Source organism: Varanus komodoensis, unplaced genomic scaffold (genome assembly GCF_004798865.1).
Source record: "Varanus komodoensis strain SLA01 unplaced genomic scaffold, ASM479886v1 scaffold51, whole genome shotgun sequence".
Taxonomy (NCBI): Eukaryota; Metazoa; Chordata; class Lepidosauria; order Squamata; family Varanidae; genus Varanus; species Varanus komodoensis.
Window position 1 is genome coordinate 6,195,929 of NW_025336100.1, and position 12,714 is coordinate 6,208,642.

The 12,714-nt window shown below is 42.2% G+C and overlaps 1 protein-coding gene across 1 annotated transcript in view; it reads left to right on the forward strand.

Annotated features, from left to right (window-relative positions):
* The window catches only part of CNTNAP1 (contactin associated protein 1), a 45,718-nt gene extending 33,091 nt beyond the window's left edge, over positions 1-12,627 (forward strand). The window contains exons 18-24 of the mRNA XM_044447343.1: positions 4,780-5,019; positions 5,160-5,396; positions 7,262-7,389; positions 7,603-7,696; positions 9,764-10,000; positions 10,929-10,979; positions 11,191-12,627. Of these exons, the coding sequence (XP_044303278.1) occupies positions 4,780-5,019; positions 5,160-5,396; positions 7,262-7,389; positions 7,603-7,696; positions 9,764-10,000; positions 10,929-10,979; positions 11,191-11,411 (1,208 nt within the window). The 3' untranslated portion in view covers positions 11,412-12,627. The remainder of the gene's footprint in view (positions 1-4,779; positions 5,020-5,159; positions 5,397-7,261; positions 7,390-7,602; positions 7,697-9,763; positions 10,001-10,928; positions 10,980-11,190) is intronic.
* Positions 12,628-12,714: the final 87 nt, after the last annotated feature.

Sequence of the window (12,714 nt, forward strand, 5' to 3'; positions counted from 1 at the left end):
CAGTGTTCCATTGAATTGGCCAAACAGGATATCTAATTCCATGTGCCATTCCTCCTTATGACTTTATTTGTAAATATGAATCATGGGTTGCTATAACTGCTGAGCCTAACACTTCCAATTGCAGAAAGAGTCTTTGATGCTATAAAAGTGAAAGGGCCAAACTTAAATTCTAACCAGAGTTGCAGCTGCAAGTATCACCATTCTGCTGAAGCAGACAAGTTGTATTTGGAATGAAAAATAAAAAAATGACAAACATTAATCTGTACTCACTGAATAATTTAAGGTAATAATCAACCTATCTGTTTAAGACTGCCACATGAACATTTTCTCGTGAATTTTTAGATCTGGATTTCTCCATAGTCATTTTGACATGAAAAAATGGGTCAAACAGTAATTGCTGAGCTATAACAAAACACCCCTGTCTGCCTTCTGTGATTATAGGAAGCACCCTCTCCATTTTAGTATGCTATCTATTTGGCCCAAGCATAAGGATTCCACTAAGCAGAGTAGCTTATGATATAATGCAAGATATGGAAAGCTGGACCCATCCTTGTTTGTTGAAAGTTGCTTCCCTTTGAAAGCACTTTGAGGGAGGAAACCACCCCCACCAAAGTTTGCAAAACAGAGTGCTAATTTTTTTAAAACAGTTTCCAATTATAAATAGGAATTTGAATAAAACTTATATAGTCATGGGTATAGTATTCCTATTAAGTGTATTAACCTTAACCTTACCAAGTGTATTTAAAAACTGGTCATCTGTCTGTATCTTGTTCTCAAATAATAAAATCAAGGCACCATCAAAATTTCCAAAGAACTAATTAATATACTATGAGAAATGAGGTATCATTTCAGACTTTGGCCATTTAATTAAATAGCCTGAGATACTGCCAAAGGATTAATCAGTTGCATCAAAGATGGAACTGTTGACTGGTATTTTGACATAAAAACTAAAAGTTCACCATAAAGAATAATTTTAAGTTCTAAATGGTCATATACAAATATATGAATGCTACTGTTTTGTCTAATAGCACATGACAGGGATTCTTACCATAAATAAAATTCCAGTGGTGAAAATGGATATCTTTATCTAGTATTTCTCCCAAGTCTAAAATAGTCTGGGTAAAACCTTTTGGTCTTGACTGTAGTTTGTGGAGTTGAACATAAAATGTTGACCTATTTTTAAAAAAATTCAGGGAAAACAAATTTCTCATGATGGCTGAGACTGAAATTCAGCAATTGAAGGATATAATTTATTCAAGAAGAATAGAAGGAACAGAAAGGGGGGTAAAGTTGCACTCTATGTTATATATCTCTGCACAGAACTACAGAAAGATGAGCTTGGTAGCCCCTTTCAGAGCATTTGATATAATATGGAGCAAGGAATAAAACGAACACAGTCAACCCTATTGCCAACCACCCAGTCAAGGAGAAGAGAAGGATAAAATTTTTGAAAAGCAAATTGCCACTATTTCAAGGAGTCATGATGTTGTGGTTGTGGGGGACTTCAATTTCCCCAATATCTGTTGAGAAACAAATACTGCCAAACACATTCCCTGCAAGAGATTCCTAACATGTGTTGCTGATCACTTTCACCTACAGAAAATGGAAGAAGGAAGTAGAGGAATGGCTCTTCTTGATTTGATTGTAACCAACAGGAAAGACCTAGTAACAGTAATGGGAACACAGGGGGAAGTAACCAAGCCAAGTGTAGCCAAACACTTGCCCTGGATTTTAGGAAAGCTGATTTTAATGAAATCAGAGCAATGATAAATTAAGTCCTATGGAAAGTGACTCTAACAAGAAAAGGAGTCCAAGATGGGTGAGAATGTTTTTAAAAAGACATTCCAAAGAGACAATTCCAATAAGGAAAATGGTAGAAGACAACAGAAGAAACCTACCTGGCTTCATAAAAAGCTTAGAGATGATCTGTCCAAAAAAAGAAAAAATATATATAAGAAGTGGATGGAAGGTTAGGTTCCAAAGGCAGGTACAAGCAGGTATCATGGAACTGCAGGGATGGCATCAGATAAGCTGAAGCTAGGAATGAATTGAGGTTGTTGAAATACTTCTTCAGATACTTCCATAGGAAAGAAATGCAGTGTGACTACTCATTGTGATAGAAAAATGAAAACAAATAAAGAAAAGGCAGAAGTGCTCAATTTCTACTTTGTCCCAGTCTTGTCCTAAAAGAAGACCATCCTGCTGAAGGGGAAATACAAACTGAAAGAACAGGAAGGAAGCTCAACATCTAATTGGGTTGAACGAGTTCAAATCTCCATGGCCAGATGAACTTCATCCTAGATTCATTAAGGAGCTGGTGGAAGAACTCTCAGAAACACTATCTATTATCTTTGAGAAATCCTGGGTGACAGGAGATGTGCCACATGACTGGAAAAGGGCTAACATTGTCCCTATATTCAAAAAGGGGAAAAAAGAAGAACCTGGGAACAACGGACCAATCAATCTGACTGCAATCCCTGAGAAAATTCTGGAGTAGATGATAAAGCAGTCAGGCTGCAAACTCCTTGAAAACAGTGCTGCCATTACTAGAAGCCAACATGGATTTGCTAAGAACATATCCCACCTGATTAATCTAATCTCATTTTTTGATTGGGCAACTTCCCTGGTGGAGGACTGCTATAGACGTAATATATCTTGACTTCAGCAAAGCTTTGTCATAGTGCCCCATGATATTGTGCTTAGCACACTCATGAAAAGTGTATTAGCTGGAACAACAGGTGGGTCTGTACCTGACTACAGAATCGGACTTAAAAAGCGCTTATCAATGGCACCTTTTCAGACTGGGGAGAGGTAACAAGTGGGGTATCACAGTGTTTAGTCCTGGGATCAGTTGTCTTCAACATGTTTATTAATGACTTCATTGTGGAAGTGCAGGAAATGCTTCTCAGATTTGCAGATGACACAAAATTGTGTGGGATAGCTAAATCCCTGGAAGACAGAACAAAATTCAAGGTAATCTTGACAGGTTGGAGTGCTGGGCTGAAAATAACAGAATGAAAATCAGTAGGGACAAATGCCAAGTTCTGCAGCCAGGAAAAAGAAACCAAATGCACAGCTACATGATGGAGAGAATATTTGACTCAACAATACTATAAGCAATAAGGATCTTGGAATTGTTGTAGAACACAAGCTGAGTATGAGTCAACAATGTGATGTGGCTGCCAAAAAGGCAAATGCTATTTCAGGCTGCATTAATAGAAGTAATGAGTTCCCCTCTGTTTGGCAGTAGTTAGGCCCCATCTTGTTTACTATGTTCAGTTCTGGGCACCAGATGTGTATGAATCAACAATATGATGTGGCTGCAAAAAGGACATGAATAGAAGACTCACTTCCAAATCATGTGAAGTGCTAGTTCTCCTTTACTCAATACTGGCTAGGCCTCATCCAGAGTACTATGACTAGTTCTGTGTACCGTAGTTTAGGAAGGATGGAGACCAACTGGAAAAAGTTCAGAGGAGGGCAGCAAGGTTGATCCAGAGACTGGAAACAAAGCCCTATGCGGAGAGATTGAAAGAACTGGGCATGGTTATCATTTTTTATATTTTTTGTATTTTTGTATTTAGTGGTAATTTATTATGTTCTATTGTATTTCAATGTATTTTATTGTGTTGTAAGCCGCCCCGAGGCTTCGGCAAGGGGCGGCATAGAAATGTTATAATAATAATAATAATAATAATAATAATAATAATAATAATAATAATAATAGAGAAGAGAAGGCTGAGGGGAGATATGACAGCACTCTTCAAGTACTTGAAAGGTGGTCACACAGAGGAAAGGCAGGATCTCGTTTGGATCACCTTAGAGTGCAGGACACGGAATAACAGGTTCACATTACAGGAAGCCAGTTCCAGCGGAACATCAGGAAAAACTGTTAGAGTACAGCAGTGGAACCAACTACCTAAGGAGATTACGGCTCTCCCACGCTAGAGGCATTTAAGATGCAACTGGATAGCCATCTGAGAGGAATGGTTTATGGTTCTGCACTGAGTGGGATTTTGGACCCCATGGCCATCTTTGCTCTTCTGTGATTCAATAATTTCCAGATTCTATGATTCTAACTTCAGTGAATGTTCTATAAGGCCATTTTGGCATCCCTAGAAATAACTGCAGTCCCCTGAGACTCCATGAAGTCATGCTAAACACAGAAAAAGATAAACATGTTAGTGGCTCCTCCTGAGATACAAATCTTACCAATTTTACTGATATTAACTACTTCTGAATGATATGCCATATTAATTAATATACTCGTAGTACATATCAGTGCAGAAAAAACCCAAGTGGGCCAGGGACCTCATGTATTTCTTTATGGTTAGAAATAATAAAAAAGAACAACTCAAATTGTGCTCATTTACTCCATGACTCCATGAATTCAGTGCAGATACATTTTAAACTGATGCAAGACTGACAATTCCTGAGTACTTTAACCCAGGAATTATGGGAATAAGTGGAACACAGAAGCTGCAAATTTGTTGTTTCTGCTTTTAATTAACAAGTAGATCCACAAGTATCATCTCCACAAGTACTGGCAAAGTGAACCAGGTTGTCAACTCTGTCAAGTGACTAGTGGGAGCTACTTTGCTCTGCAGCCCCTAACAGAATTAGATGGAAGGTTTAGGGACAGTAGCCATAATGAAACACTCCAGGTTTAAATGAAGGACTCTCCTGAAGTACTTGTCTGATCACTGTTGGAAACAGACTGCTAGCTGTGTGGACCTTTGTCTGCTATGCTCATAAATGGAGCCATTTCTTTCTTCCTAGGTTCTGCTGAATACTACCTGCGTCCCTTCTTGGGTTGCTTGCGGGGCTTGCACATGAATGGAGTGACCCTCAATTTGGAGGGGAAGGCCAATGAAACGGAGGGGGTGCTTGTGAACTGCACGGGGCACTGCCAGAACCCCTTGGTACCATGCCAGAACTATGGCATCTGCCTGGAACACTATAGCCACTACACCTGCAACTGCTCTGTCTCTGCTTTTGAAGGACCTTTCTGCAATCATGGTGAGAGAGAAGCCAAGGGGAGGAGGGCTGGGGTCGCATGCCAGTTTGCGGGGTGTGGCAGGGCAAAGAGAGACAGAACAAGAAAACAGTGTTCTTCCTTGGACTCTGATTCACGGCCATATTTTCTTGTCCTTTTGCAGATATTGGTGCCTACTTCAAGGAAGGCACTTTGGTGCGCTTTGACATCATGACAATGCCCATGTTTGTGGTACAGGAATTCGCCAACATAGTCCATCAACCACTTCAGCCACTCCCTGGCTACAACCTGACTGGGGAGGAAGTGGGGCTCAGTTTTCGCACCAGATCAGCCCCTGCCGTCCTGCTTTACGTCAGCACCTTTGTGCGTGATTACATGGCCATTTTGATCCGTGAGGATGGTGAGCATGCCTGCGGGTATCCTCATTTTGTGCTTGCGCCCCAGCTCTAGCCTCTTTCTCTGCAGATGTGTAGCCTTTCTGGGTTGTACATTGGCAAAGTTTCAGGCATTCAACCTGATTTGCACAGTTTTAAATAATACCCAGACACCCTGGAACTGCCCTTGGAGTTTTTATGGGACGTTGGCTCAGCCCGGTCTTGGTATGATGGGCCAAGCATTGGTGAGGTGGGAAAGGGCTCCCATGTGCTGTGCTATAGCTAAAGGCATGGCAGAGGAAGGCCAGTACAATGCAAAGGAGGATGGGATAGTAATGGGAGAGGGGAGTATCTGTTCAGCCGTAATCTGCTTCTAATAACAGAAAGGGCTCTGGAGCTATAAAACAAGAGGGCCAAACATAGATTCTAACAGATTTCTCATCTGTGCATCTTGCCATACAGCTATAGATGGCAAATCGTATTTAGCATGAAAAGCAGGGAATGCCAGAAAGTTATCATTGGGACCTGCAGACTGATCCAAAGTAAAAGTCAGCCTGTCTGTCCAAATCTGCTTAACAAAAGTTGGGTTTCCCTGTAAAGCATTTTTTTCATGTGAAAAGACTCAAACTGGAATTGACATGAAACTCTACACCAGACCTTTCATGATGTAGGAAGCATCCTATCTGTTGTGATATATCAAGTACCCAGTGCAATGTATTTGGGAAGAAGATTCACACGTTACGATTCTGAAATTGGCCAGGGGAAAATGTCTAATCTAAGTGGGAAAGACCAACATTTAGTACAAAAGAAATAGACCAGACAGTATAAAAAGAGTTCAAAGAAACAAATCCTGCTTTCTGACTGGAAGTTGTATCCTCTTTAAAGAGATTAGTAGCAGGATGAAAACTCATAGGAATTTATGTAGCAAAGCAATAAATTTGGAAAAAGATCCATCAAGTCTAAGAGGATGTCATTGTGGTTAAGTAATTATGTCAAAAACGTTTTTAAAAAGTAGAAGTCTTGTCCAAATAAGGCTATTTTAAAAGCAGTTTGGCAATAAGGTGAATGAGAATTTGAGAAGCATTTAAAATGTTGAAGGCTTTTCTCACAATTTGTCTGAAATACTTAAGGGCAGGAAAACAGCCAAGGAAAAGGTTCTTTGCATTGGTTTTCCATAAAGAAATGGGTATCTGAAATGCAGGGTTAAAGGCCAGTTGCTAAGGGGCAGGAATAGTAGCTAAATAATATTCAAAATCTTTATTTTTCTGGTTGTAAGTACACTACAGACACAGGAAAGGGGCAATATCTGTTTAGCATATGTGCTGATTTCAAGATGGCAGTCTTGTTTCAGTCCTGTGAGCTGAAAATAATCTCCCACATTGGAGTCCTCCGAAGATCTGTACTGGGATCAGTGCTATTTAACTTCATATATAATTAAGAGAAAGAGATGAACAGTGAGGTAACCAGATATGAAAATTTTATTAATAAAATTGTTCAGGATGGCAGAGCTTCAGTAAGATTTTACCAAGCCACCAAGTAGACACAAGGTGACAAATAGGGTCCAGTGTGATTAAATCATTCATCATTAATTAAGTTAATTAATTAAGTCATGCTCACTCGGGATTGAAATCTTAACTTCATTCAAAGCATCTGAAACAGGAAGGGCATCTTGTGGTCATGTGGGATACCTCAGCTGGAATGTCATTTGAGACAGTGGTGGAAAAGGCAAAATCAAAGCTAAGGATTGCTGGGGAAGGGACTGACGATATAATACACCCAGTCCAGGCTGTACATGGCATAATGTGAACAGTTTGGGTCACCCAATTGAATTGATTGACAGTAGAACATATAAAAGATCTCACAGTCCTCCTTGTCGATGCTTCCCTTGCAGGCACTCTGCAGCTACGTTACCAACTAGGCACCCTCCCGTATATCTTGGCCCTGAGCACCCGTTCAGTGGTTGATGGGCAACCACACACCATCAACATCACTCGTGTGAATCGGACTCTGTACACACAGGTAACTGTGGCTTTTGTGTGTGTTGGGAAGGCTTGATAAAAAGGGAAGAGGGGAAAGAGAGCAGCCTGGAGCTTTCTGCCTTGTGGATGGTAGGTCTCAAGCAGGAATGGATGAATGCCTCCAAATCTTCATTGGAACCTGGATCAAGTCCACAGTGTGACTTCTTCCTGCTCTTCTTCCTGTTCTTCTTCCTCCTCTTCTCTCTCCCTTTAGTTGGACTATTACCCTGTCATGGAACATCAGTTTTCCCTCTTCGTGGACAGCAGACTTGATTCTCCCAAGGCACTCTATCTTGGCCGTTTCATGGGTAAGGAAGAGGAATAGGCCCTGCTTGTTCTTTCTACCTTTTGCCATGTTTCCATTTTCTTGGATGTTCTGTATTTTCTTCCTGATCTTTTTGGCACTACTTCACTGCTTCTTTGCAAATTTTCTTTGTCCTCAGACTCGTTGATGTGACTTGCTTCTCCCATTTTTCTGTCTCTGGATTCATTCTTGTACAGTGTGCCAGCATCTTTTCCCTTCTTTCCATTCTGTTCTTGCACATCCATCATCCACTCGAACAGTGAATTCAGGTTGTTACGGGTGGAAGCTTGACAAGGATGTGTGAGCTTACAGAAAGTTTGTGGCAGTTGGGAAAGGCTCTAAAGGAACTCAGAGGTCAGGCAGAATGGGTGAGTCTGTTAGTTAAGTCTATGGTTGTGAGCAGCTGAGACATAAAGGTGTCATTTGGAAACAGTAACTAAAGGAGTAACTAAAACTAAATGGAGGGCAGTAACAGTGAGGCAGTTGGTGTGTACAAACCCTCAATAGGGTACAGTGCTTTGGAACAGAGAAAGGGGATTAGGATTAGAAGATGTGAGCTGCAAGCAGAAAACGAAAAAGGGAGACATTTCCAGATGTGTGATAATAGGTTTTTTTAGATTTAACTGTAGTTTTTCTAGTGGTTCTCTGTGCATTCACACACATGGTCTCTGGCCTATGTGGAGCCTCATTTTGGAAAAATTCTGTAGCTGAGGATTTTAGGTGGAAACTCTCCTCTAATGTGCATGCCTGTAGCATGTTCCACCTATTCCCTGTTATCTAAAACTGTTGCTTGTGGCCTCAAAATGGAGAAAAAGGTACCGACATCAGCACCAGAAGCAAACTCAGTAATGAGCACTGAAGTTGACATCAACACTGAAGTGGGCATGGAGGGCAAGTTGCATAAATGTACACATCACCATTCAAAGAATGGCAGTGACAGGTAAGCCACTTGCCTTTAAAGCTTCTCCATGACCTCTGTGTATCACACATACAGGCAATTGGCAGGTTGGTTTACCAGAGGTGAGCCAGTATGCAGTATGCATATTGCAGTGTGCAGGATAGAATTGCATTACTTGAAGAAGCAGTCATCTCTGGCTCAGACATCTCGCTGATGATGCCAGATGAATGTGGATGGTTTCAACCAGGTTACAGCCTGGCTTGGCTCTGGCAAAAACTGCTGAAATAGTTACACCCCACTTGTAGGTGCTTTTGCTTGCCTTGCAAATTGAAGTCCTGCTACATCATATGCCGGTTATATGATGTGAACTGCAAGGAGACTGGCAAGCCTTTACATTTCTCTCCATAGTGGACAAAGAGCCAGGGTAACTAACTGAAGAATTGTGTTCTCAATGTATACAAGGTTGGAGTTTGGTGAACATTGGGAGTATGAAGGGTCAGTTCTGCTGAAGAAGTACGAGATGGGAGGAAAGCAGGTAGAATCACATCTTGGTTCAGGTGGAAGCTGAATGCTACTTTCAAAAGAAAAGCAATATTTGGAAAAAGAACCACCTTACCTCCTGTTCCACCTTCTGTGGAGCACTGAACAAGAGAATTCCTTGAAGGGGGTGTGGATACATTGCAGCATCATGCCCATCTTTTAAGAAACACATTGCCCTGGTCTCAACATGACCTTCCCTTTCCTTCCGCCCCTTTATTGCTGAGCTTGTTTGCACTAGGCAAGTATGGAAACCCAGCAGTTTGGACTGTACATGAATGGAACAGAACTTGCACTAAAATGTTTTTTCCAGACTTGGAGCCGAATAAATTATGCAAAGCATGTATTTTGTATGTACATATATAACTTGTGTAACACATTCTCCTGTTGCTTTCCAGGGTAGGTACAAAGAGCTCCTGTTCTAAAAAGCTGATTCCCTTCCTCTACCAGGCGTTGCAATCCTAAGCTTTTCTTCATAGCCTCATGGCGAGAAACTCTTTAAAAAAGTACATCCTACGTAAAGGCTCTTATTAGGGAACACCCATTTGTACTGGAGCAGCCTTGAATGGGAAATAGCAGGGAAGAAGGAACTGATGCCTGTTTAACTTTCTGTTCATATTGTCTTCCATGGTTCAGAGACGGGTGTGATCGATCCAGAGATACAGAGATACAACACACCAGGCTTCATAGGCTGCCTCTCAGGGGTAAAATTCAACAGCATTGTGCCCTTGAAAACCATCTTCCGGCGCAGTGGCAGCAGCCCCATCAGCCCTTATAGTATCCAGGGGGAACTGGTGGAGTCCAACTGTGCCTCTATGCCTTCCACGTATATTGAAATGCCACCAGAACTCGACCCCTGGTACATAGACCCAGGTAAGGCCACTTTATGTGGGGGCAGTGGGTCACTGCTGGAGTTCCTGCCCTCTTATGGTGTTTCATAAGGGTATGGTAAGACTGTGCTCACTCGGAGGCAAGGAACTTGGGGGTGCCCTTCCACTTGGCCACAGCACAGACTCTGGATTGTAATCCTGCCTCATAGCATTGCATGCTTTGCCTGGAAATCTCCTTTGCAAATCCATCTGGTACCCCAGTATACACTCACCTTTTCAGAGTAGTATAGCGACACTGTGCAGTACCTTCCTCTGTATTGCATGTCTGTACTGTGGGGAAGTCCACATACTGTTTGATGCCAGGCACTCGCATGAAGAATCAGTTTTCTACTTGGTGCACATCTGTCTGACATCTCAGAGATGGTTGATGGCTAGTGTGGGTTTTCAGGACAATCTTGCTGAACCAGAAGGGTCTAAGGGGTGATGTCACCTCCCACGCAAAGAACTGGATCATCTAACCATTGGCCAGCTCTCGTGAAACAGAGTAGAGAGCAGCTGGGGAGGGTGGGAGATGCAGCTCCAGCTGAGTCAAGTCATTTGAATCATGTGCACCATGGCCCTGGGGTTACTGCCAGGGTATCTGGGGTGAGGGGAGCACTGCCTGTAAAGTCAAGTCTTCTCGGACTCTCTCTTTCACACACACATCCCAGTTCCCAAAGGAAGTTGGTCCAATAACTTTTTACCTAGCATACTCTGTCTTGTCACTTGTTTCTTTCCGAGAGAATGGGGTGGGTATGATGGGGACAAAGGACTTCTCAAGAAGTCAAGATTTCATAAATGGAGCAGATACCCTACAGGAATGGATAGAGCCAGTGAGACCTCACTTTCTGGGGAAAGTGTTCCAGAAAGTTGAACCTCTGTTGCTTAAAAACTGCATCTTAAACTCCCCTGTGTTTTCTGTGCCCTTCTAGTGGATTTCCTGTACATCCATGATGATGGCTGGGTTGCAATTCTTATTGGAGGTGAGTGATCAACCAGGCAGTGACTGGGGGGAGCATTCCCTCTAGAGCTGTGCCACAGGTGGCTTGGGCTGCTTGGCCAGTGGGAGCTCTGGAGATCTCAGCTGAAGTCCTACTAGATGCTGAGTGCAGGCTGGTGTTCTGCAGCCAGCACTTGCTGTTGAATTACTTTGGTTCTCCCTTGTCTTTCACCATTCCTGCCTTCTTCTCACAGTCTTCATTTTCCTGCTTCTGCTTCTGGCGGCTGCCCTCATCTTGATGTACCTCCATCATCATCGCTACAAGGGCTCATACCACACCAATGAGCCTAAGGCCATCCAGGACTACAACAGTGGCAGTGGTGGCGGAGCTGCTTCCACGCCTGTGGCTAAGGCAGCTGCCTCACGGAAGGATCAAAACTTGCCACAAATCCTGGAGGAGACCAAAACAGAGTAGCCAAATACTGCCGGAAGGATTAATGCTCCAGTCATTGGTGCTGGCTACAGCCTCTTGGCAAGACCAAACCAGAACTGCCAACTGTGCCACTTGCTGGCAGGCTGACTTTTCTCTCCACTGTCCCATGGTTTGGCCTGCGTGGTGCTTTGTCTTGTCTCACCTGCACTATCTTCCAGTCAGAACCAGTACCGACCAGCAGGTGTCCAATCACAGATTTGCTCCCTTACCCACTATTTGGGATAGCCTAATTCCCACCAGACATGTTTCCCATCCTTTGGGGGATTTGGATGGTGTCTAAGCAGCTGCCAAAGTGATACCTATTCCCTCCCACCCCATGGATAATAACCATCTTCTCCACAAACCAAGCTGCCCATGTCCAGTCCATTGGACTTTCTGCCACCCAAATGTCAGAACTTCTTTGACAAGATGTTGTCTGTCAATATTGCACTTTCTTCTTCTTTATTTTCAAGAAACAAGGGAAAATGCAATGCAAAACCTATGCTGGCCTTCTCACATGTGACTCACTAGCACATAGTCTTCCTGCTTAGCTGCTTAGCATAAAAAAGCCATTAGTCAAGCCATGCAATATAGCATATTTAGATCCTGGCACATTATATTGTGCCCAGAAAGAAATCAGTATGAAATATAGGTATCGCCTGCCAGTATATATGTGCAGCTGTAACGCATGGAAGAATCACTTGCACTTTGCTACCACTTGCTGATTTCATAAATCAGGGCTTTGAGAATTTAAAATTCTTTTTTTTCCTTTCTTGGTTGTGGATTATTAGACTAGGTTTTTTATTCAGTGAGTTTGTATAAAAAACAAAAGCTGATGTCTGATCTGTTTTGAAGTGGTGTTGCCTGTGGTCTGTAGTTTGCTACTTCAGGGGAAGAATGCATTTGCTCCTCGTTAACCTATAATCCTTTTCCTTCCCTACCTTGAAAGCTAACTTCACTTGTGAATTGTCTGAAAACACTGTAGCAGGGGCCAAATACATTTATTTTATCCAAAAGCCTGGGCCTATTCCTGGGCAGTTTATTTTTTCTAAAGAGCTGTTTGGACAAAATGTGAAGGTTGACTTAAATAACAAATAAAAGAAAAAAGGGTGATTATGGTGTGATCCTGTCGTGGAGGTGTGCGGGAGATGACAACATTCTTCAGCAGCTGGAACACGGAAATTAAAAATGTAGTTGGAATGAATGGGTTTTTAAAACAATACTTTATGTAAAGAAGACCGCTGTTAAACTACAAGAAGTAATTGTTTACTATAACTGTTACGGAGATAAACTTAGCTTGATTTCA